Here is a 26,673-nt window from a genome sequence, read left to right on the forward strand (position 1 = left end):
GATTTCACAAAGGCACATAAATCAAAGGGCTCACTGCTGTTCAGCTTTGGCGCATTTGGCAGAGTGAAAAAGCTAGAAAAAAAAGAGGAAAAAGCTAGGGAAAAAAGCTAGAAAAAAAGGCTAGAAAAAGCTCACATTAAAAACACTGCTTTTAAAAGAAAAGACCACCACCAAGAGACACTGGGCGCATGAACTCCCAGCAGCAGTACACCAAGGTCTCTAAATGGCAGTAGGCATGTACTACGTTTTCCAGGTTCACCCAACAGAGTTTTCATAAGGGCAACTGATAAAAGCAGGAAGTTTGGGGTCTTTATAGAGTATTGAAGAATCTTTAAAATAATGAATGCCTTTTGTGGTGTTCCTATACTTTCTCCATTTTGTTTCTTGTAAACAAGGAGTTGAGCATCTTCTAAAGTTGTCTTTTCCACTCACTATACAAAGGAGGTTTAAATGAATGGCTGGAACCAAACAGGTTCTCTTGCAATTGCATTTTTTGTATATAATAGTCATCTCACCACCTTCTATAAGCACACATATTTATGGAATTCTGATGGCAAGTCACATAATGTACCAATGATATCTAACTTGGAGTTGGTGTCAAACTAAGGCTCTCCATTTTTCAGTACTTTTAGCAGAAACTGGCAGCATGAAAAACACTGTTTATGTGGAATGTGGTATAGTGTGGCTCTTCGTGCTGCAGTCTATATTGAACCCTCTTCCATGCCTTCTTCCACCCCCAAAAAGGAAGTATACAAGAGCTGTCATAAGCCCCAGAATGTCACAAAAACTGACACGTGTGTAAAAAGCCCTAATAAATCTTTAATTAGTTTAGTTTTGCTTTTGTGTTTTTACAGGACAAATTACAAATTACAAACATCTGATTTTTCTCAAATGTCCAAGGTATTATACACATTCCCATCTGTCTTGCAGGGAGGAATATTGGTCAACATTTTAAAGGTAAAATAAGCTGCATAATAGTACAGATTACTATAATAAATGTACAGTGTGTTTACAAATAGTTTAGAAGCAAGAACGATGCGACTGCATCAAAAGGCAACCTTTTAAACTGCCACAACTAAATTTTACATTCACACTTGCAACAGGTCACAAGATGGTTACTCAGCTCAATAAATCACTATGATGCACAAATACAGCAAAATCTGATTATATACATATAATACATATACATATATATTGTACATATTTGTATATGTATATAGTAAATCTCATGAAAAATTTACCAGGCTTGACAAAAATCTACTCGCTGGTCAAAAATATGTACTTGTTCTTGGTGAGTAGAATTTTGCATGGCTGATTATATTACATATACTTGTTCATTAGCATCCAGGACATAGACCAAGTTTTTTTCAAAGATAAGAAACCGACCATCATTATTAAACATGTTGCCCACAAAAAAGCACAAAGGTAAGGCACAATAGGATTTTCTGTTACAGAAGTGTGCATCATGTTCACTTAACCATAAGAAAACGTGCATTTGTGCAAGTTCATGCTGCAGATCCATATCTACAATAGAAACTGGGCTTTAATAAATGTATTTTAAACTGGCTGGTTTCCCATCTCTTCACTTATGCAATATCCAGGTGGATTGACAAATTATGCTGCTTCAACAGGAATTACTGAATCCAATTATTTGATATTTTCAACTAAAGGTCAACATTTTTGTAGTTTTAGGTGTAAACAATGCACACATTTACTATTGAACACAAATTCTTGCTGTAAGTGTTCTGCACTTCTAAGCTCTAACAATCAAGATTTTTGTTTCCAAAAATATGTGCATCTGTTTAATTTCACACATGCCTAGGTAGCAAAACCATATAGGAAAGTATATTCCCCAGTGGTCAATTTTGTCAAAGCTTCTCCTTGTAATAAATAACAGCTTTTCACAAAGTGTTTGAGTACCTGCCAATTGTGTCTTTATTGCTCACATAATTTTGAATCCATTATCACAGTTACAATATCAGACCATTCACACAAAAATCATAACCATATATTTTAATATAAAACCTATAAAAGATATTTAACTTGTATCTAATACTTCAAGGTGTTTGGCCTTTATGTAATGGTACAGCCAAAACATAGAAAACATTAGGTTATGAATAAAATAGGAAGCTTATTCACTGCTTTAATGCAGACATCCTCACAAAACAAAATTACTTTTGCTGCCTCCGCCACCAGCATCTACATTTATATACAAAACCAGTAAACCTGTATTCAGTTTATTTTCTCTCAGCAATTACCAAGACCTAATTCCTTTCTCATCCTTAGGCTGACACAGATGAAGCTTTTACAGCAACAGAAGCCAAAAACCAGACAGAAACTAACACTTCTACTTACTTGCCATCAGAAACTGTAGGTGGTTGTGTTACAAAATACCCACAAGATTATTTCACAGGAACTATGGAAATACAGTACATCTCCATGCTTTTAGACTGTTATCAAACACTTGTTGGTGCAAAAATACAGCCACATCTGAGAATGTTTAATAAATTCAACATCTGTCATGCAAAACTTAATGTGTTTGTTTGCTTGAGCTCCAAAACACTTCATAGAGCAATTGTTCAGTATTACTGCCTCATTGCTCAGAAATCCTGAAAAATGAGACCTCTGGAACTTTGATTAATGAAAATGTTACATACAAAAAGTACTAAAAGTGGAAGACGGGACCAGACAGGAATTTTTCCTGCTGCAAGTCAACAGTTCTGGTAGCAGTAAGATGTCTCAGGAGTTTCCCTGAGAGTTAGTTGTGCCTGTTCGAAGACGAAGATGTGACATTGAGTTCATGCGTGTATTTGATGGCTTCAATGGAGCATTGCAAGTAATAGCCTGGGGGAAACGATGATGATATCGATCTAGCCGTAAATATTTTACAGTTACCAGTTTCCCTATAGTAAAGAAAGTTCAGAATGTTAAGATTTTGAATTTTTAAAGCATTATTCTACACACTGATTTGCGCATATAACTGAGATGAATACTATGACATGCAATACTTTTATCCAGAAGCTAGTCACTCTTGCTGTTGAGACTGATGTATAGCCAACTACCAACCTGCTAAATTAATTGTAAATCAGAACAACTTACCATCAAACCAAGATCCATGTAATGCTTTAAAAGCCTTTCCAGCATATTCTGGAGATAAACATTTGACATATACACAACCCTGAGGAGAGAAATAAAGCTTTGATTTGTATCAAATAGAGAAACTGAGTATACTATCGACTTTAAATCATTTTTTTTACCTCACGTGAATTTTTGTCTACTGCTATGTGGACAATTCCCTCATTATCACTGCATTTTTCCAAGATCGCTTCTTGAATTGCCAAATGCCAATGGTCACCTATTTCCCTAAAATACACACATATAAAACAAAACTTGCACATCATTATTAGTATTTTGATTTTTTGTTAAAAAAAATAACGATACAAACTTATTAGGAAACACAGTAATAAACATTTTCTCTAGATCGAGATGGTTAACCTGTGGACATTTAAAGGTTGTTGGAGCCCCATTCCCATGAACGCTAGCAAGCATCACATAAGTAGTTCGGGATTATGGGAATTATTGTCCAACAAGGATCAAAATATTCCCCACCCCTGGTTTAGCAATCCATGCAAATATGGCCTATAGGTCTACAAGTAGTGACTTCCTTGGAACAGAACTTCTCTGAAATGAATATGCATTAAAAATATAAGGTTATGAATAGTGGAAGAGTCAGAGTAAAAGGCTGGTTCTCAACAAAGAGAAACGCCTAGTTGCTTGGGTCATCACATGAAGTTAAAAATGAAAACAGTATTCAGGCAATTTGTTCTTATGTCTCCCTCTCCAGCTGCCCAGTGTCATTATACCAACTAAGACAGTAATAATGAATTTTTATTCCTTCTGCATCTGTACTGTCAAGACAAAACATAAACTCAATGTTTTCTATTCGCAGTGAATTTAAAAAGTACTTACATGACAGGATCAAACATATTGCGAATTTTTAGGCATGGTGTCAAACTATTTGGTGGTGAATTTCTTCTATCTAAATGGAATGCTGCCAAGGGAAAAGAAGTTCAATCAGCAAATAGGATTTGATTCTAGTCCACATATTTCAAATATTAATCAGTTTCCTGTAGATTACACAAGTTATAAAAGCATACAAGTGTGTGCATTATGTGTGGGGTCAACTACTAGCTTTTATGGTAGGAATCTGATAAACTAACTTTTAGAGCACACTGAGACACAAAGATTTCAAAAGCCAAGGAACAGCCCTGAGGGATAAGAGTTCACTTTTTATAACTGTACAAGACACTAGTATTAGAAAGAACGTACGTAGCTATAGATGTTGCAAGAAGCAATGATAAAAAAGTTCTGTTTAAAGCACAATTTTCTGACTACAATTAAGTTGTATTAAACTTTGTTTAAAATGGTAACAGACCTCAGCTAGGGTAAATGCAGACTGAAGGGATGTATAAATAAACAGTTACTTACCTTGCCCTTGCCATACTTTAGATGGTATAACTACTATTTTATCACATGGTGCAGATGGCTGTATCCATCTCCAAACCAGGAAGTCAGCACCACCTATTCTTCGTGTTTCTGTGCGAACTCTAGATTCATTAGCAGCAAGGAAATCAACAGATCTGTTCCATACTTTTTTCATTTTTTTCCTATATTTAAAAACAAACCCAAAAAAAGTTTTCAAAAGTTACAAAAGCAAAGTTACTTATCAGTGTGGTGTACTTCTCCCACTGTAGGCAAAACAGAACATGCATCAGTATAAACTGACTATAATGTAACTATGATGTAACTTGTACATGCCTGTTTTGAGGTGGAATCAAGGAATCTCGTACATGTGGAATAGGCATATATGGCTGCAAGTCTTTGTTTTCCTGGCATGCTTCGTTGTGGCTTCTTAAAACATCTGAAATAATTGCACCAAGTTAGCAATACTGTAAAATCTGAACTGGAATCAATCACATTTACAAATGATAGTATTTAAAGAAAAAATGTTTCAAGATACTGCCCCTCTTACATGTAAGATATACGGTATATCAGAAGACATCATAATAAGCTATTCAAGGATCTTCCAGCATGAAATATTCTCCATTTTCCATCCTTGAATAGCATTTAATTTCTCAATACAGTACACAAAGCTGAAAATGATGCAGATTCCCCTGACAGGGTCATCTGGCGAGACGCTGACTTCATTCACATGTAATGCTAGACTATGGATTAGCATTATAAACACAAGCCTACAGTTCATCAGCTCCTTGCTTCCCTCTACTCCATTTCAAAGAGAATATCAGAAGCCTTCACTTCTATTTTTAACTAACAGCATTTTACCAGTATTTCTGAACCCAGGCAAATAGTAGTTAGTCTTAACTATGGTATAATGAACAAGCTAACTTCAACACTGCTTTTTAATGGAGTTGGCCTGCTTCAGGGAACCGGTTGTTGAAATTCCTGCATTACAGGGGGTTAGACTAGATGACTTTCATGGTCCCTTCCAACTCTACAAATTCGATGATTCATAGTTAAGCTAACCACTGCTTAGGGCTCACAAGTAAAATTTAACTGCAGTTTACCGAAAATGAAAGCAAGAGTTTCTCATCTGCTTGCAGCTGAACTGGAGAAAGGAGAATGAGAGGGAGTCTGCCGCATTCACTCATTCACACACCCACACCCAAAGTTTAGTATTGTGTTTGAGTCCAGCCACTGCCAAATTTAGCTAAAACTTACCTATAATTTTTACAACCATATCATACATCTGTCTGGTCTCTTCCTCTTCCTTAGACCATCGGTATTTCATATACCTTAAGACTCCCCAAGCCATTCCTATACCTGTGCCAAATAGAAAGATTTTCTTAGCTGAATAATCCAAATTTTATGTTAAAAAATCACTGGCTGTCATTATGCAGTAGACGTATTTTACACAAAACTAACATTTTAAAGGTATTTAAGGAGGAACATCATTCATCTACTACTTCCATCTACACCTTGGTATCTTTTATGAAGAATATTTTTACCCGGGGTATTTTAACCTGTGGCCTTCCAGATGTTGTTGGACTAGAACTCCCATCATCCTCAGTACTGTCAATTATCTGGGACAATGGAAGCTGCAATCCAGCAATGTCTGGAGGTTTCCCACCTCTGCTTTATACCAAATGTTGATGAATAATTTTTACTGAACTATAGGAGTAGTAACAATTTTTTATACAAGGTGAGAATGCCTGTAGTTTTTAGTGCTTCTTTCTTGAGAAAGGGACAGACTTTGCTAAGATCTCATTGTAAATGAAGAGAAGATAAAGACTGTTTCTTGCACTACAGAATTTTGATGTTGCCAACATGTCCTGCCTACACAATTTTTTTAGAAAGTGGTTGCCTATTTTCTCCTCTTTCCCGTAAACTAATCTACCATGAAGTAGATTACAAAATCTTAAGGACTTGTCTGGTAACATCATTCTCGCAGTTTCCCTAGAGATATACAAGTATTAAAATAAACTGACAGGGGGAAAAACTCACCCAAAAGCAGAATTAACGATTTACATGTTACAGTAATAAATGCACGGCGAAAACGACATGTAAAAGACATCTGTGGCCTAGTTGATACCAGGTATTTTACATTAGTTGTATTGGTTATGGAATCTTCATCAGAGCTGTTGTCAACAAACCTATTTAAAAAGAGATATTATGACAGCTATGGCTTAGACATGAATGAGTCACAAATGCACACATGCCTCCTTTCTTCTGTGGTTTCCCCTCCATTTCTTGTTTTATACTAAGTATACATTGTTGTAACAACTAAATCAGCAACCTATGCTTATCATTCATCACCGCCCTCAGCCAATCAGAAACCTCATATTATTCTGCTTTGGAGGGCAAGTGTACCACTTTTTGAGGGAGCAATATGGATCCTGCGTTTGTTCATAATAAAGGTAAAGGGACCCCTGACCATTAGGTCCAGTCATGACCGACTCTGGGGTTGCGCACTCATCTCACTCTATAGGCTGAGGGAGCCGGTGTTTGTCCGCAGACAGCTTCCGGGTCATGTGGCCAGCTTGACTAAGCCACTTCTGGCAAACCAGAGCAGTGCACAGAAACGCCGTTTACCTTCCCGCTGGAGTGGTACCTATTTATCTACTTTATCTACTTGCACTTTGACGTGCTTTCGAACTGCTAGATTGGCAGGAGCAGGGACCGAGCAACAGGAGCTCACCCCGTCGCGGGGATTCGAAGCGCCGACCTTCTGATTGGCAAGTCCTAAGCTCTGTGGTTTAACCCACAGCGCCATCCGCGTCCCTTGTTCATAATACCGAACCATTATTTAAAAGGTTGCCTGAACTGAGCTTCTGTGTGAAAGCAGACTACAAAATAAAATCACTTACTTTATGCCAACATCTTCTCCACTATTTAGAATCCATTGCAGGGATTCATTAGATACACCTTCGTATTCTGGACCTAAACTCTAAAGAGAAACAAAGAAAACAAAGCAAAAGGTTCAATGGCAGGAGTCGTTGCAAGAGAAATTCCAAAATAAATGCTACAAAAATGTGACAATATCATCCAAAGCATTTTAATATAATAAAAGGGAACACCACCACCACCACATTTTTATATATAAATTCTTCCTCAACCATCAATTCCTTCCTCAACATCTGGAACATGCAAAGCCAATGACATTTTATTCAGCTTGGTTTATCAATATTAAATTCTGTGGTTTATAGTCGGAACTTGTCTATCAAATGCAGGAAAATTAAATGGAGTATTTGCTTGCACCACCCTTTCAAACCCCTGCAATAGCATTCAATACACTATGACAATTTTACCAGGCTGCTGTCTGATGCAACTGGAGATGCACCCATACCCTCACTTGGCTTGGCCTCTTCACTTTTGAACAAATTTTTGACATTTATCAAGCGACCAGACTTTGACTCTAAATGTGCTTCCTTCCTACCCCCTTCCATTCCCTTGTCATACTGATAGGAACAAAAGCCATTCTGCCAATTTTGATTCTGTGTTCAGCACTGAGTAATATTTAAATGCTAATAATAGCTGTGCAATAAAATGCAACCGCATTTCCTGGCTTTTTTACCAAATCAACTACATTAATAAATCAACACGGTAATAACAAATGGCAGCAGCCATGTGTATTTCACACAGAGGAACAGAAAAACTAATAGCAGAATAAAATGCAGTAAACAGATAATTTTAGTGCGAGGATGCAAAGCTATAAAATGTCTAGACTGGTAACAGGTTAGCCTCTAGATATCTTTTACAAATATATGCATTTTAAAAGTAATACTAGTGCTCTGCTAATTTCTGTGAAGTTTGATTTTTTTGATATAATTATTTTTCCGGTGGATGCAAAATACTGTTTTAAAAAACCATTCCTTTGCACCTTTGAACACTTATTTGTGCCTGGTTGCAACCAATGCTCTTCCAATCTGCTACTACTTGGGGAGAGAAACAGGAAAATTGCCCCAGTTCTCAACACAATCAGGTCATTTGCACTGGGATGTGCTGCTTGCAAGTCTACATGTACAAACTACTGAAAGTATTACAGTGCATTAGAATGACAATGCATTTACCCATTTTTAATCATCAAAGTTTTAAATCCATTTTAAAGCATGTTAGAACACACAAATGCCATACTCTGTGTTTGAATTGTAAAATGGAAATTTTACTTTTGTAAAAAAAATTGCACCCTGCTCTATACGTCTGTCCTAGTTTAATTGCTTACTTCCCGTTCCAAGAATGCAAATCAATATTGCCCTTTTCCTATGAAAAGAGAGTCTATAATGTAAGGCTTTTTAAAGTCGTATATTTATTGTTTAATGAACTGTGTTTATGCTGTTTTTCTGCCAGAGAACTCAATGCAGTTTACAATTCTAAAACACTAAAACACATGAATGGTATAAAATATAGAGCAACAGAGACCTCCCAGGCCAACTGACAGTATCTTCAGAGTCGGTGGCACAATCTCCCTGGCCTTAGCTTCCTTGTTTCTGCATTCCCTCAAAACACACAGGTCTTAAAATAGCCCCAGACTGCATATTATACACCAACCAACAGTGATATAGTGCATATTTCAACAGAAAAATGTATTGTATCACCACTGTAGGGCCAAAGAGAATTTAGCTTAGAACTATTCTTGTTGCTAGTAAATGTCTAATAAGGCAACACAGGACTGAGATGTTGCTATGCTATTGAAATAAGCTGATAATCAACAATGCAAATTCCTGTACTCAGAGTAGAAGAATTTAGTTAATAAGTAGCTATGCAGGAATTTGGACAAAAAATCTGGCAGAACCAGTTTTTATGAAGTTAATTAACTGGAGGGGGGGAGTATCTATGGTTGTCAGTCTCTCACTATCACATCAACATTCCTCCTGGGCTATTGAATACAACAGCTAAATATTTATATAACAAATTACAGAAAATGACATTCACATACTTATGTATGAGCAACAAAATTCAACACTTATGTTTCTACTAGCAATATTGCCATGTTCATGCGGATCAGATTAGGCCCAAAGCCTTCATATTGTCCAGAGATAAAGTCAAACTATCATGCTTCTCAACTGCAAAAAATTCTCCTTTGTAGAAGACTGGCAAACTGCCAAAGGACTTCCCTCATGACACAGGTACACACAGATGAGCGAAAGGAATAAGCAGTATAAGAAGAAATAAGGCAGAAGAATCTTCCCCACAACATACCCACTCCAAATTTAAAATCTGTGAGCTTCTTGCTACTCTTTGCTCAGGACTACTCTCCAGTAGCCTGAAAAACCTTGTATTCAAGTGTCATACCTTCAGAATTCTCTCCCCAGAACAGCAGGGTATGGTGCTTAGGTTTTTTGCCTAATCAGAGGCAACTGAGTAGAGTGCACATCCTTCCTTGGTGCCATACAATATTAAGTAAAAATTTAGAGGTGTCAGCTGAACCACAGTACTTCACCCCAAAGCAGAGAAACAACAGTCTGCTGAAAAATGTATGGAAACCCTCATCAGGTAATGAAGAGAAACCATTGTGCTTGGGGCTTGATCCCTCTATTCTAAAGACCAAAACACTCAAGGTTTGGCTACATGGTTCTCAACTGAAAACGCACATAGCATGTAAACACTTCAGTTTGATGCTTATGGTCTCCCACAACCCTTCAAGTGCGGGTTTCTCCTATTCTTAGAGAGCTTTCTGATCAATAGTGAAGCAGGTAAGGACGGCTAAATGTATTTTAAATATATAGGTTATAATGAGTAATTTGACCAACAAGAACAGAATCCTGCTTTTTTAAAAAAAAAACCAAAACCTACATTTTCCCACTCAATATTTTTTTTGCTATTAAATCACACATGCTAAGAAACCTACCACTGAAGCTTCTGTTTTGCTGACAAAAATATGTTTTAAGAGGAATAACTGAACACAAAGCTAAGTCAATGTAACATTCATACCAAGTTAATTGCAATATTTAAAATGATGAGCGTTTACTTACTTTTAAATATGTATCTGCCTCCTGGAGAGAAAGACCTTTCTTGATAGAGTTGCCACATTCATGATCTCCTAGTATAATGAAAAGTATTTTTATGTATTTCTCACAGTTATGTGACTAAATAAACTTTGGATATATTAATACTAACTTGGATACATGAGGGGAAATGTTGTAAATTATTTTTGATATTGCTTTGATAGAAAAGTATCCTATAAGATAAATAGTATATAAATCTCTAGATGACTCTACTAACAGTTGACAGTACAATCTTATACATGTATACACAGAAGTAGAGTCCCTTTTCTTCACTAGAGCTTATTCTCAAGATTAACTTAAGTGTCAAATTCTATTCAGGTATGGAATAAAGTCTAATAATCTTTAAGTTCAATGATATTGTGTACTTCAACAATTACAGTATATACACTTCTAAAATTTCTCAGACTTAAAATACCGGTAGGTTTTCTGTACAGTTCCTATTGATACACATATTGCAAAGGTACTCTCTTAAATATTTTCAATCTTGTATTTTTAAGTTGTTGTAAACTCTCTCCCCTGGACCTCATGGTGAAAGACAGGTAAGAAACTGAATACCACTACGCTGACTTTTATTTACTAACTTTATTTCCGACGAAAAATCAAAACCAAATGCAAGATGGATTTAACTGAAGTAGTCTCTCATAGCTAATCTTCTACCATTTGAAGACCTTGGGGGACTGATGCAAATGATCCAAAGTTTTGCTAACGTAAAGACTCCTCCTCCTTTCTGTTCTTTGCCTCATAAGTCACTCATGTGTTCCAGTTAGAGCCTGACACCAAACTGGAAAATGGCTCATTTATATATATTTAAAAACAAGGGTAACATCCATTTCTGCTTTTCAGCCCCAACAGTAATGAATGCAACCTGCAATCTGTCTTGGACCTTGGGGAATGCCTGTACTCCAGCTCAGGATTGCTATAAACTGCAGACTTCAGAAAGTAGACCACTCCTTGCTTTTTCTTGCCTCCCCCGAACCTCATTTACTCCACCCTGCCCTGTCAAATTTTGTTTTAATGTCTGCCTGATGAAGAGTTCTGGACAGCTTGAAAGTTGGCTCACTATTTCATATTGTTCTACCTGGTCCCAATAAACGTACTTACCTTTTACATTTTCCCCTAATGGGCCAACACAGCTTTTTCTATGTTTTTTTATGAGGGAATTAGTTACCCTGCTGATTAATGCAATGTTTAAGTTCTCGTTTTAAAATCTCTCTTGTTTTATAAGCATATTTCAACAGTCAAGACAAGGTATTTTACCATAATATCTGTGATATTAGCACTGATTTAATACAATAATTATTGTATCCATACGAATGAAATAATTATTCTTATTCCTGCAATCACAAAGCACTTTCAAAATTTGCTTATTGCTATAAATCTTTACACACGCATTCTTTTGAAATCCAACAGTTTAATATTGGCTTTAAATGCTCACCTGCTATTTGTGCCAGCTTATCATGTAGTTTATATAAGCTGTTCATAAGAATTGTTTCATTTACCTAGAAATTTAATAAGCCAGTTAAGAAGTGTTATAACAAAGTCTGAAATAATGGAAATAGCATATATCCTAGATAGCACAACACAGATATGTACAATTTCCCCCCTCAAAAAATTGAAGCAGTGGGGGGAAATTGTTTCCCCCCATTTTGGGGAAAATGAAAATATATCGAATAGATACATTCTTATTAAATGAAACTTACTTTGCTGCTTTAATATAAAATGTATTATGTCGCTATGTTATTATTTATATGCCGCCTTTCAGCCAAAAAGGCTTCCAAGGTGACTCAAGAATAAGCAGATAAATACAAATACAATAACACAAATACAAAATTATAGAAATACAAACAATATAAATGATACATTTTTGTATGTAACATGTTGCTATATGACACATGGCTTCATTTTCTACAAGCAAAGCAGTAAGTATGCTAAGTATGGCATACTTATGAAATTCATAGAGCAATCCTTATATAAGTTTACAAAATGGTAAGCATGCTAAATACTAAAGAGCTGCAAATATTTGCATCCTGTGCTATCTACACACATTATCTTATTTTTTCCTACTTCTGAGATGCACAAACTAAGAAAGCTGTAGGAAACAAAAGCAATGTTCTTCATGAAGATGGCAGCATGCCCTAGGAGCAGAAATGCATCTCTGATCCAAGCATTGCATATTTCTACATTGTTATAGATAGAAATTATCAGTTTCTAAAGCTTCAGAATGCCTTTAATAGAAATTTTCACACTAGACATTCCAAATGAATAAAATTTCACTCATTCCAAAAGAGAAACTGTTTCACAGGAGTGTGTGTTCTCTTCAAAATTGGGAGAAAAATATGTTTTTGCCCCCTGGGCTTTCACATCTTTAGTGCCACAGACTTAAAAGTATACCATCCTAAATTCTGAGAAACATCACTCAACAGCAAGGAAACCCAGGGGCTGGGAGAGGCACAACGCTCTAATTAAAAGGAACGAACAATTTACTTTCCCATGAGTCTCTCTCTCTCAGCTGCCACTATTCCAATACTGGCTCAAAGAAGAGTGTAGTTATATGAAATGCTGTGTTACGTTTGGATGGTAGTTTGTCATATAGGGACTGATCTACCTTGCCAAAAATTGTGAGGCTACTGCATACTGAAAGCAAAGCAATACAAGGAACTGAGTGCCCTCACTTCTAGGTGAGTGGTTGGAAATGATAAGGCCATCAGAGTAAATGGTTTCAGAACCTAATGTGCTTAAGCTAGCAAAACAGGATTTCCCCTAATTCAACTATTTTTTTTCTGCAGTGTAGGGTTTGTGTACAAGTAATTCAAACACAGCCTTATAATCAAGAGGCCTACAAACTGGACTTCTCAGAGTCGGCAACAATTCTTAGGACACAAATTTTTAGTAAAATGGAGATCTAGCTTGCAGACACAAAACTCTTGCATTAAGATTATCCAAGATTTAAGGTTGTCAATAACCTATTTAATCAAAATTATCAGGACATAATACAGCTCAAAGACAAGCCCTCAACATAGATACTAAGAACATACTCACGTTTCTATTAACCATCCCAGTGAGAAGATTTTTATCTATTAAGGGGGGGAAAAGAAATTTACTTAATACCATTTCAATACCAGTATCTTAAATGTTGCAAAAATTAAAACCACAAGGTTAAATGCAGCTTACATTATTATACATATTACAAAGGAATCCAGTAATTACAATGTGACAACTAGCACAATATCATGCCATTCATAATATTTTGTGTATGATAGTGTTACTACACCTAGAAGCAAGTGGGGAAGTTGTCCACCTGACTTGCTTGGCTACCATAGCATGTCACTGCTGAAAGCATAAACTTGCTCCTAAACAGCTAAAATGCAGAATTTGAGCAGGCTATCAACAACTTACTAGATTTTAGTTGGATACAGAGTGGCTGTTCCACAAATGGAAACAGTTATTCTGCGTATGGAAGGCACAGAGATTCAGCAGAGACTTCCTGTTCTAGGAAGAGGGCTGGAAGACAATATTCACAGATGCCCACTTCCTCAATGCTACCCATCATGCAGACTTCAAAGGGTTCACCAACCTGTCAGAGGAGACTTTTAGGAGGCTCAGGGGGCTGCAGGAAGAGGGGGAAATTGGCAAAAAAGGTCTCACCCCCCTACCTTCTACAGCAGACCTCTACTAAGCACAAATCAGCAGCAAGCCCAATTTGTTTGGTACCCTCAAACAGTAATTGAAGACTTAAGTATTGCCAAAAGAAATAATAATAATAATAATAATAATAATAATAATTACTTGCACCCCGCCCATCTGGCTGGGTTTCCCCAGCCACTCTGTAGCTTTGCCTCTTGCAATGAGGGAACCGCCAGAAGGCCCTCGCGCTGGACCTCAGCGTCTGGGCAGAACGATGGGGGAGGAGATGCTCCTTCAGGTATACTGGGCCGTATACAGGTATACAAGAACAGTTCTTGCTGACTACACTGATAGTGCTCATAAAGTCAAGCATTTACATTTGAGAAGAAAGCAGAAAAACATATCCAATGTTATGTTTAGGTGTACACATAATATATTTTAAGCATGTCATGTAATGGTTTCAGTGACAGACCAGGACCAATGTGACAGACCAGGTTAGAATTCCCAATGAGCCATGAAATTCACTGAGATGGTTGTTCTTCTCAGCATAACCTACTGCATAAAGATGTTGTGAGGATAATATAGCAGGTGAAAAAATTGTGTATATGAGATTCAGCTGCTGCAAAATGCTGAAACCAGCATTCAAAATTTGCCACTCGCCATGCACTATTGGCCACTTGCAAGCAAGTGCAGATGTCCAGCGCCAGGATGGCGCCTGATGTCTGCACTATCTGGAGGTGCATTCCTGGAAATCCTTAAATCCTGCCTGTTTTCACACACTAACAACACGTCCTTTAAAATTTTATCTGCACAATTAGAATGAATTTCAGGAACCAAAAAGTCATATTGAAAAATATGACTTTCGAGCCATCTGGCCCCAAAATGGAAAAGAGACATTCCAGTTTGGTGACTGTAACCCTGGGCTTAAAGAGCCATTTGGTGCCTATCTTATATATCTGAGTTTCTAACACTGGCTACAACCAGGTTACGGCCTGAAACCAGTTTGAGAGAGCATTTGACACACACACCCCCATTAATTTCACCAGCTAACAGTTCATTTCAGGCACAATTCCAACTATTGGTATGGCCAACTGTTCTCTGACCAGGTTGTGGAAAAGACTGCCCAGCTTTTAAGTAGAGCTGGAAAAGAAATCCCTACCCCCACCACCGTTGCTGAATTTTTCTTCCCAGCCTGGGACTAGGGGAGCTTTCAGGGATATGCCTTCCTTTTATGAGAGTGGAAGCCTGCAGGTAGGGAATGGCTTGTTTTGATTTCTTGTCAGCCACTCTGGGAGCCTTTTTGACTGAAGAGTGGGGTACAAATGCTATACAGTGGTACCTCGGGTTAAGTACTTAATTCATTCCGGAGGTCCGTTCTTAACCTGAAACTGTTCTTCACCTGAAGCACCACTTTAGCTAATGGGGCCTCCCGCTGCCACTGGTGCATGATTTCTGTTCTCATCCTGAAGCAAAATTCTTAACCCAAGGTACTATTTCTGGGTTAGTGGAGTCTGTAACCTGAAGCGTATGTAACTCGAGGTACCACTGTAAATAAATAAATATTCAACCACTTCAAGCAGCGGAACCAGCACTGTTACAGGTGCACATAATACCCGTTCTGCATTTGTAAGAACTTGATCTTTTATAGTGTCAGCACCTACACTTTGAAACTCTCTGCCTATGGATATCTGGCAGATGCCATGTGCATTTACTGTACTCTTTTCAGTGACCGCTGGAAACATTTGCTTGCCCAGATACTTAGAAAGTTGGTGCAAGTTTTAATATGCTTTATCTTAACTTTTGAAAGTCTTAAATTGTTGTTAATTCTTCTTATTGATAATCCTACTGGTTTAACTTTTTTGTGAACCACTTTGAGGGTGTGTGTGTTTTTTACAATCAAGCAGTGCATAAATTTTATGAAATAAAATAATAATAATTGGGGGGGAACAAAGCTTATTTGACTTTGAGGTGAGTGAGGGAAGCAGTTAGTCAACTTGCAGTAACAAGGTAGTTTGCTTTTAAAAAGAAAACGTTTATGCCTGGGGCAGCCATTTTTTCCCCCTGTACCAAGTCCCTGAAAACAATATTACATCACATAGCTTCCTGCTCAAGAACATTCCAGCCCTATTTTGAAGGCCTGCAGTGGCAGTCAAGTTTCTAACCACTTACAGAAACTTTTACCTTTAACAAACATTTTAAATCAAGCAACAGAAAGTTGCTTGGAGGATCATATACGTTGTACCTCAACGTAGCTATTGCTTAGAATCACATGGCTGCTACCAAGATCACTAGTCCCATGTCACAGAGGAACATGTTGCTATATGCAGCGTAAGTCCACTTTACGTACCAACAACAACATTTCCACACTCTGTAGGCAAATGCAGCAGAGTAGGTAGGTGTGGCCTACCTGTGACCCTCCAGATGTTGTTGGATTCCAATTCCTATTAGTGCCTGTCAGCAATGTCAGGGACTGTGGGAGCTGTAGGGCAAGTATCTGCCTTGACTGGGTCTCACCACTATTCCATCCAGCTTAGCACTGTCCCCAGTTACTAACATTAGCTCTCCAGGATTTCAGATATGGCCTTTCCCAGTCACACCTGGAGACACCAAGGATTGAACTTGGGGAATTCTGCGTACAAAAGCATGTGCAGCACCCAGGAGCTACAGCTCCTCCCCAACTTTGTTGGGTGCACCTCAGTTTCAGAAACACAATAAACATTCTTACCCACCTGAAAAAGTATGCAGTTTTGATACAAATTTCAGTTTTCAAGATCCACTTGTTCAGAAGCTACTGCACAAAACCTCTAACCCCCCCCCAAAAAAATCCTAAGCTTACAGTTATTACACACATTTAGAAATTGGCGACAAGACACATTTGTCTGTTCTCCTCACCTGAGCCTTCCTAGAATTATACACATTCCAACTCTTTAAAGGACATTTTGCTTCCTCAGACATGCTTAGAAACATGTCTAAACTTCCTCTCCTTGGTTTGGAGTGTCATGGGACTGGGGCAGCTTTGAATACTTCAGCTCCAAGCTGCTTCATGGGAGGCTCCAGACATGTCCCTCTTTTGACCCTATAGATGCTGGAGCTCTGACATTAGTTCAAGCAGGGTACTGAAGCCAGCAGCAAAGATAGAGACTCATATGAGATGCCCCTGTCCAGATCTCTGCCTTCAATATCAATGCTATCTATTCTATGGCCCTTGATACACTCTCTCAGAGACCGTAAGATTACATCCACAGAGAACTTCAGAAGCAAATATAAATTGCAATTAGCATGCATATAGCATATTAATAAGGAAAGGGCCAAGATGACTCAATATGCAGTACCCACCTGCCAAAACCAACAGGTGAATGTGTGTGCACGCAATCTGGAGGCTTGAGATTCAAAAGCCAAGCATATCACCAAACCACTAGGAATATAGCTTGAGGCACAAGAACTCTGGGGAAATGTTATGATTTGGCACCAATTTCTCTCTCTCTCTATATGGCTGCTATTTCCAAGAATTTCAAGTCTTGGGTGCTGCTTCACATGTTATCTACATGGTATATGAAGCAACACAAAAACCAGGCCGATAAAAACAGTAGCACGTACTTTTTGACTTTTGAACCTCATCATACAGCAGCACAATTTCAGAATTCTGATAGCATATTACTTATCTACCTAGTTTTTAGAATCCATCAAGGTGATTTTTGTCTAAACAGTACTTCAGGCAGGCAATTGTGGATTAATAAAAATGAACACATACACCTAAGCTAGAAGGATTCAAATGTATACAAGAAGCACTTTGCCTGATTAAATAAACCAAGGAAGACTGCAGCTTCCAGGTATGAAATAGTCTTTTATCCATGTTTTCCTAGTAAAAAGGTTTTCATAAATCACAAAACTACCATTGGGGGAACCATCATATTCTGTTTTTCCATCTTTACCAGCAGGACAACACTGGCCTGGTTCATACATCATACATCACACTACACTACACTACACTACACTACACTACACCAAACCAAACCATGGCTCAGTCCAAATGTGAGTGCAAGTTTCCAGAGAAGAGCACTGCCTCCCCAGTGGTTCTGGCTGCTGTGTTACACTAAGCCATAGCTTGATTTAGCATGTTGTCTGAACCCAGGCTCACAGTTTAGCTCTTCCAAACAAACAATGAGCCACAAACCATGGGACAAATTTGGGTTACATCTAATGGTTAGTATGAAGACAGTTAAACCACAAACCCAGGACCACATGCTAAGTCAAGCGCTGACTTAGCATAGCAGCAGAGTGATAGGGAGGAGTAAGGTAGGCACAAATCTGTCTCCTGGGACCTGTGTGTTTCTGCTAAACTATGGTTTAGGCTTAGGGTGACATGAAAACCAGGTCACCATGAAAATGCCAAGAGTAAACCAACAAAAACACAGCATTAAGATGGAAAGATCTTCTAAATCTAGCCTTGTGGCTGTGTCAATGAACCGCAAGTTACAGGAAATCATTTAAAGGTGCTGATTTGCTTAGCAAAAGGTGTGTGTATGTCAGATTTTCAGGGGGCCTTTAAGCTCCCCTTTTTTTCCTGCACAGCATATTAAATCCAAGGTGTTTATGCCTTAAACAAGACAATCATCTTGTTAAAACCACTTTAAACTAATTATTTTTTCCTGCTCAAGATCTCCCACTACCCTATCCCCCCTCAGCTGAACTCAAACACCTGCTATTTCCTCCCACTGTTCCTTCCAACTGTCAGAACCCACTGTAACTAAGCCAACTTTGAGTCACTGACAATTAGCATTTTTTTCAGAATCCTAAGAGTAAATCCTAAATTTAAATTTAGAATTTACATTAAATTTAAACACTGGTGTCACTCACATGTTATAAATACCTACATAATTAGATTTACATGTAGGAATTAACATACAACATGTGCATCAGAATGAATTTACCCTATGCAACTCATTCATTTTCAAACAGAAGCATCTCCTGTGTCTGAATTTTGTCAATTAGTTGGATGAGTACCTGAGTTTCAAACATCATTTACAATCTGATTCACCCCACGAACACCACAGCTACAAATCACAAGCTTAGAATAAGATTCCCATTTTTAAATCTAAGAGGCATAGGAGTAATTATTCTGTTCTGAGAAGAAGAAAAAAGATAGTCAAGTGCACCAACTCCTGGCCAATGACCCCAATCCATCTTTCAGGACATATCCTTAAAAGTTTGAGAGGTTCTAACAAAATTAATAGCAAGAAATTAAGAGGAAACAAAATCTACATAAAGGCTATTGAATTAAGGAACAGAGAGGTCTCTGTGGTTTGCCCAAAAGCTGTTTCTCGTTCCACTCGGTAAGCAAAAACATCCACAAGTCTACAGAAGAAGTTGTTAGGATTGACAGAAAACAAAGCAGCAACTCAAGCTTCTGGGTTCCTTATGTGACATACTTCACGCATTTATTTACGTCATTAAGTGGAGCAAAGGGCTTCTGCCCTGTTTCCCAATACTTACTGTCAATTCCCACATCCTCAGTTATTCCCGAACCTCTCATTCTTAGGTACGTGAGCCCCAATATCAGAAAGAACAAGCATGCAGCAGTTAAGAGGAACATAGACAGGTAATGAGCACTGAAGCCTCCTGTGGTGGATACTTCTTCTCTCTTGAACTGCTGCAGAAGATCCTCCTCGGGCTCCGAAACCTTCTGCTTGTAGGTGTTTTTCGGATAAGTATGATTTGAACCTGTGTGGTTGGAGTGATTGATTCTAGTGGACGAGGAAGTGGTAGCACCTGGAGAGAGGCTGGTGGTAGCGGTATATATCCTGGGTTCCACATTGTAGCCACCAGTGAGGATATGATTGTTGGCTGGTTTCCTGTCACCGCCCAAGGAATCAGTCATTTTGCTACTACTGTCCAAGCCGCTGAGCAGCGGCGGAAGAAACAGCTGCTGGTGGGCTTTCCTCGCAGAGCCGCCACCGCCGCCGCGGTACCTGGGCAGGAGGGGTGGACTGGAATCCAGATACCCGCCCCTTTTTGCCAGGTCGACCTCCTCCTCTTCCTCGTCTTCCTCTCGACTTCTCCCCCTGTCACTGCTCCTGCCAGCAGCAACCACCCTAACATTCAATGCACGGCCACCACCAGCACCCTGGCCAGTCTCCATCAAGCCCCCTGCTGCACCTGCCTGGCCCGAGAATGGCGAGGCAGGTCTGTTAAGGCTCCTTCGGGCCAGGTAGTGGCGGGCAAGCGCCTCCTCTCTCAGCACCTGCTGCTTGGCCCCCGTCGCAGCCGCCGCCTCTTCTTCCTCCGAGTCCGAGTACTTGTCCCTCCTGCTGGAGAGGAACCGGCTCCCGTTCACGGCGCGGTTCTTGCAGCGCTCCTGCTGCTGCGGCTGCTCCTCCTGGGGCTCGTCCTCGGCGGCTGCTTCCTCCTCGTCGTCCTCCTCCCCGTCGTCGTCGTCCTCTCCGCCGCCCGGAATCTGCTCCCGAGCTCCAGCCGCCCGCCTGGCCGTCGCCCCCCACCAGGCATGGGGCTTCCTCCGAAGAGGAGGCGCCGCCGCGCCGCTGGGGAGGCAGCCAGTGCCCGCCGCCGCAGGCCTCGCGTCCCTCCGGGAGGCTGAGCCCCGCTCCCGCCGGCTGCCCGCGGCGCCAGCCGGGCCCCGGGGACCGGCCTCCGCATCCGACTCGTCAGAGCTGAAGCCCAGCAGCACTTTGCCGCCGCCGCGGGCCCGGACGCCGCCGCCGCCGGCCGCCCCAGACAGGGAGGAGGAGGAGAGGTCGGCGCTGGCCAGCCGAGACGCCAAACCGCCGCCGCCGCCGCCTGCCCCGGGGTTATTGTTGTTACTGTTCCGGGTCTTGCTGGCGGCGGCGGCGGCTCGGGCCCCGCCAGCTCGCTCTTCCTCGCGGAGCTTCTTGAGCTTCTTCAGGTAGACGGGCCGTGTGCTCTCGGTGACGGGCCCCGGCGAGAAGCCGAGTCGCCTCAGCTCGGAGAAAAGCTCCTCGTCGGTAAGCTGCGCGGCGGCGGCGGCAGCCGCCATTTTCCTCCCTCAACAGCCGCCGCGGCCGCTTCCTACCCACGCGCCGAAGCTCCGGTCCCCGCCCAAGGGGCTGCGGTCTTATAGGTTCCTCTGACGAGAGTTCCGGTTCGCCGATGGAAGCCCTGCCATGTGCGGGGTAAAAAAAGGAGAGTTAAGCGCTGCACACGCGCGCTCTGCTCATAGCTTCGAAAAAAATGGGGAAAGCCGACCCAATCTCCAAGGGCGACTTTTTTATTCCTGACAGGATTAGCACCTTGGCTTGGACGGAAATTCAAGAGATGGGGTGGGGTTCACTCGCTGCGTTTCTGTGCCTCACCTGGTTTTTTAGAGAACCTTTCGGGTGTGTGCCGTTTTCTACACACACACACACACACACACACACACACACACACAAAGTAGGAAACGGTCTTTATCTGATGGAATCAAATTCTGCGTTTACTTTCTGTGGCACAGCCAGAAGTTTAACAGTTTACAGCGCACCTCCGTTTATTATCCACACCTGTGGAATTTCTGCCTGCTGACAACTTTGAAAGGCACGAGGCTTCCCAGTGAAAGCCCTGCGGACTTCAGCCAGTTTCACCCTCGTGCTTCAAGTATCAAACATGGATCCTTCTGGCGCTGTGATCCTGTACACGCCCACCTGAAAGTGCGCTTGCTGGGCTCCTTTGGCAGGAAGGGCGAGATGCAGATTTAAATATTGCTCCTTGTTTGGGTACGGCCGTCAGTATATTTGCACACACAGTGTGCAGCTGTGCTGGGAATCATTTGAAAGCTTCCTTCGCCCAGGTAGCAATCCGCACTTGTTTGGCTTGGGGAAGTCTAATCAGAACAAGGAAGCGATAGGTGTGGGAAGCTTCAGGGTTTTTGTTTTATCCCTTTGGTCCCCGCCGGCCGGAACTGACGCGTGCGCACTAGACTGTGGCCTAGACCCGCCCGTCACCCTGGAAGCGCCGCTCTGCCCGCCAGGGAGGGAGGCGGGTTGTGTGGGCTTCCTAAATTCAAGATCTCTCTCTCTCTCTGGGACAGAGAGACTGCAAACTCCCATCTCGACCCCAAAGTTACAAGCATGCCATGCGTGCCATGTAAAAGCACACAGTGTTACACACACACAACACACACGCGTGTCTTCCTTATTAGGGACGTTTTTCTTCCATGTGGCTGGAATAGCAACTTAATAAGCAAACACTCCCTTCCTGTACAAAGGGCACGAAGTCCAAACGGAGAGAGGCTGTAATTCAGTTTTGGGGCCACCCTACACGTGTAGGGGGAATCCTAACGTCCTGAACTGAAGAGCTCTCTCTGTGTTCTTTAAAGGAACAGCTGTAAAAGACTTTTAGCAGCTTCATATCCTTCATCCTGTAACAGCTTTTGCAGTGGGATGCCCAGCTCAAAACGTTATTCGCGTGACCATAATGCAGCCAGATCCAAAACCTCCCTCAAAAAATGGGTTTGCTTCAAGATGCTATTTGTTCTCACCACTGTGGCTGATGCTACCAGCTTCTTTACCTTACCAAATACCAAGTGACCCCAGTGTGCCTTTAACTACTCGGTCATCCCCTAAAAGTGCGATAAAATGCTCCTTAGGGCTTGACACAATGATACAAAATTGAGTTCCTCCAGTTCACCTGAGATAATTTCCAGTCATTTTGGATGGGCTCCATGTCCTACTTCGAAGTGGTGAACTTTGCCACATTCCTTTTAATAATGAACATAGCAAATGCCGATAAGATGTTGAAACCAAATTCAGAAATGGAGGCATCCACATGATCAGAGACTGTGACTGTTTTTTAAAAATGAGAAGGCGGGGAATAAGGCATATGGATAAAGCAGGTTAAAAATAAGAGGACTGCTGTGACTCTGTCCAACCCTATGCTAATTACTTACAAGAAGGCTTTTTAGTTTACTCATGAGTAACAGTGAGGATGGTAAATGAGGGATGGAATAGATCCTGATGGGAGGGACAAAGACTGCATTCCATAGTCCATTTTTAAGGCCTCTCTCCCATGCCAGTTGGAGGAGGAGGATGGCAAGCAAGCTTTGGTTAGCAAGAGAAAATATAAATTATGCACTACATTTATTTTACACAACATGCAGCAGCCACCAAAGTTAGCTTCCTACCCTACTCAGCCCAGATATTTAATCTAATTTGTTTGTTTGTTTCCTAGTTTAGAATATGCACAGCACCCAAGAATCAACACTCTTGTCAAGAAACAAGTCATCCAGTTCCATGATGCTGTTGTTACATGACAGTTGTGAATAGTCCTCTGTTATGCAGTGATCGGAGATTATTCCATGTCTGCAAAGCTTTCTGTTTTCCTGATCTGAGAAAGAGCAGCCACAAGAAGGAATAAGAATAGGATGCATTGTTTATAAATCTATATTAGCTGCTAGGTCTCAGGATATCTCCTGAAGGTATATGAGGCTTCCACCTTGCTGGAGCTAAGCAGGTCTGGGTTTGGGCATTTGTGTGCTGCTTTGAAAATGCTAATAACAGATATTGGGCTGGCACTGTTTGCAGAAATCTTAGCTCAGCATAGGAGCTTTCATTCAGGAATTGATCCATCCATCAGTTAAATCCACAGATTTGCATATGAATAAAATACATTTGAGAGAAATGTTTGCTTTTTTCTAAGAGGATGTCTGTCACGGTTCTGGGAAGTTCTTGAATTGTATGTATATATACCAACCATTATCTCCAATGAATTTGGCTAATGTCACCCAAATGGGAGGTGTCAAGAGGGAGGTGCTAGCAGCCTCAAGGAGACTTCAAGATCTGCAGAAAGATGGGTGTGGAAATCTCAAGTAAAAAACCCTAAGGGAGCAAAGATTCTCCAGAACAGCAGACTCAGCACGCATGGAATGATGCTGACTCACTCTGTGTGCGTCCGTGTGTAATGGAGTAGCCTAAACAAAAGCACTGCACACAGCAGTGTTTTGCTGTAAGTCCCATTTCTAAAATAATTTACCTTTTTTATATATAAGACAAATTATGTGAAAATGCAGCTGGTGGCATTTATTTGTTTGTTTGTTTGCTTGCTTGCTTGCTTTTATATCCTACCTTTCTCTCCAACGAGCTTGAGGTGGCATACATGGTTCTCCCCCCCCCCCAATTTAATCCCTACAAAAACTCTGTGAGGTAGGTTAGACCAAGAGGCAGTGCCTGGCCCAAGGTCACAAAGTGAGCTTTGTGGTCAAGTGGGGATTATGAACCCTGGTCTCCCTGGTCTCCCAGGTCCTAGGTCAGACACTCCCAGGTCAGACACTGTAACCACTAAACCACACTGGCTCTCAACAGGCATTAAGTTCAGAATAAGCTTTGGCTTTGCAGCTAGCCCAGACACATGCATTTCATCCTTTCCTGGTGGGTGGGTGGGTGGTCAACATTCCTTATCACACCACATCAATGGCTTAAGCAACAGTGTTTAGCCTTTTCATACCCCGTGACCCACATGCATTTGGAGACCGACTCTTTAATTTGTTTACCATATACTTCTGTGGCTGTTATGCTGCTGTTCTAACCCACCTTAGGTCAAAGGGCAAGCCACCAAGCAGAGCATAGAGCAGCCTTCTCCAAGCCTTGGTCCCCAGATGCCTTTGGACTTCAACGTCCATTATCCCTGACCACTAGCCATGCTGCCGGAGTTGACAGGAGCCATAGTTCACCTACACTTGGGCTCAAGGTTGGGAAAGGTAGCCTAGAGAACATTCAAGCCACTAGCCCAACCTCTGGCAGCAGCCGCAACATCCCTGTAAAGCAGTGGCACTGCAACCCACAGTGCCCCTCTTCATCACTTACGTTCCTCCCAGCAGCTTGCAGACCACTTATAAAGGACATCAACTCCTCAAAAGATCCATCAACGGTGTCTCCGAAAAATTTAACACATCACTTGGGAAGACACGAGAATGTAGCGGAAGAAGCAAAGATCATCAGTCTCAAAAGCAATGATTCTTCAACATAAACTTTGTTGGACTGGTCATGTTGTTTGGATGGCTGAGTATCATCGTCCAATGCAACTACTCTATTCCAAACTTAAAAATGAAAAGCGTGATGCCGGTGGTCAACAAAGAGGTTGGAAGACTCTCTCAAGGCAAATCTAAAAACATATAGTATTAACACCAACAACTGGGAAACACTGGCCTGTGAGCGCTCCAATTGGAGAACAGCCTTTACCAAAGGTGTTGTGGGCTTTGAAGACGCTTGAACTCAGGATGAATGGGAGAGAGGTGCTAAGAGGAAGGCACGCTTGGCAAACCCTCACCGCGATCAACTCCTGCCCGGAAAGCTATGTCCCCTCTGTGGAAGGAAGTGTGGATCCAGAACTGGCCTCCACAGTCACTTACGGACTCACTGTTAAAACTGTGTTCATGGAAGACAAACTTACTCAGCTACGAGTGATCGCCAAAGAAGAAGAAGACTCTCCTGCACTGGCCCATAGCTGATGGAGGTGAGGGGGGTTGAGCAAGTGAAGGGGAAGATCACTTTTGGAAGGCAGTGAGGATTCCACTAGAGAGCCTACATGGGTGGTGCATGGGACATGGGTGGCACATGGGACACAGGTGGCGCTGTGGGTTAAACCACAGAGCCTAGGACTTGCCAATCAGAAGGTCGGCGGTTCGAATCCCCGCGGCGGGGTGAGCTCCCGTTGCTCAGTCCCTGCTCCTGCCAACCTAGCAGTTTGAAAGCACATCAAAGTGCAAGTAGATAAATAGGTACCACTCTGGCAGGAAGGTAAATGGCATTTCTGTGCGCTGCTCTGGTTTGCCAGAAGCGGCTTAGTCATGCTGGCCACATGACCCGGAAGCTGTACGCCGGCTCCCTCGGCCAATAAAGTGAGATGAGCGCCGCAACCCCACGACTGGACCTGATGGTCAGGGGTCCCTTTACCTTTACCTTAAGAATATAAGAGAAGTTCTGATGGATCAGAGCAGACGTCCATCTCAGCTCCACAGCAGCCAGTCACTTGTGGAGATCCTTCTTAATTGTTGGCCACCAGATACTCTGTGGCAGATATACTGCCCTGGGCAGAGCAATCTAAGCTGCAGGAAGCCGTGTAACTTACGCCAGGGCAATTTATGCCAGTGTAACTTACCCCTGTTTCAAACTCCTATCAGGAGTGTGGCTGCTGCCAGCTAATTCAGCCACCCAGCTTTTTGGAGGGAAAACAGCCCTTTAAAATGGAGTTTGACTTACATCTGCCTTTTTGTAACTTCTACTGGGTTGCTAGGTCACATGACGCAGCGGAGCAGAGTTTGCAACAGGTGGATGTCTCTCTTTGCCTGCCTGAGCTCAGACTCAGCCAGCAATCCAGTCTATTCCAAACTCAGTTGATCCTGGCAGATCTGGGGCTTCGCTGGCTCCCTACATGTGGAAACGCCATTTAATTTAGCCATCATCATGGCATTTGATAACCCTGTCTAGAATACGGCTCTAACTTGAAGTTCCCCATAGCAGGTTTTTCAGAAACAGCTACAAACCCTTCCTCAGCCCAGGGTGACTTGCATTCTTTGCTTGTA

General features: G+C 41.3%; 1 protein-coding gene across 3 annotated transcripts; it reads right to left on the reverse strand.

Moving 5' to 3' along the window:
- Positions 1–799: 799 nt before the first annotated feature.
- LEMD3 (LEM domain containing 3) lies at positions 800–21,231 on the reverse strand. 3 transcript variants are annotated; one of them, XM_083699115.1, is made up of 14 exons: positions 21,009–21,228; positions 19,641–20,543; positions 13,563–13,597; positions 11,959–12,022; positions 10,491–10,558; positions 7,386–7,465; positions 6,523–6,671; positions 5,740–5,841; positions 4,819–4,921; positions 4,489–4,667; positions 3,970–4,051; positions 3,258–3,363; positions 3,100–3,178; positions 800–2,903 (listed from the first exon to the last, which is right to left on the reverse strand). In XM_083699115.1, exons 1-14 carry the CDS (start codon positions 21,157–21,159, stop codon positions 2,740–2,742), a joined length of 2,265 nt encoding a protein of 754 aa, XP_083555241.1. In that variant the 5' UTR covers positions 21,160–21,228; the 3' UTR covers positions 800–2,739. The 3 variants fall into 3 exon arrangements, with proteins under 3 accessions (XP_083555241.1, XP_083555242.1, XP_083555240.1); XM_083699116.1 differs by lacking the exon at positions 21,009–21,228 and adding an exon at positions 20,720–20,911; XM_083699114.1 differs by having other exon boundaries at positions 19,641–21,231.
- Positions 21,232–26,673: the final 5,442 nt, after the last annotated feature.

This window comes from Podarcis gaigeae (genome assembly GCF_964106915.1).
Source record: "Podarcis gaigeae genome assembly, chromosome: 10".
NCBI lineage: Eukaryota > Metazoa > Chordata > Lepidosauria > Squamata > Lacertidae > Podarcis > Podarcis gaigeae.

What these genes read in the sequence shown, in the direction of transcription:
- LEMD3 (XM_083699114.1), bottom strand. Translation starts at nt 21,159, where the DNA reads ATGGCGGCTGCCGCCGCCGCCGCGCAGCTTACCGACGAGGAGCTTTTC. An exon ending in TATGGTTGTAAAAATTATAG is followed by an intron (nt 4,922 to 5,739) that starts GTAAGTTTTAGC and finishes CAATTATTTCAG; the next exon opens with ATGTTTTAAGAAGCCACAAC. An exon ending in AATATGTTTGATCCTGTCAT is followed by an intron (nt 3,364 to 3,969) that starts GTAAGTACTTTT and finishes TGTGTATTTTAG; the next exon opens with GGAAATAGGTGACCATTGGC.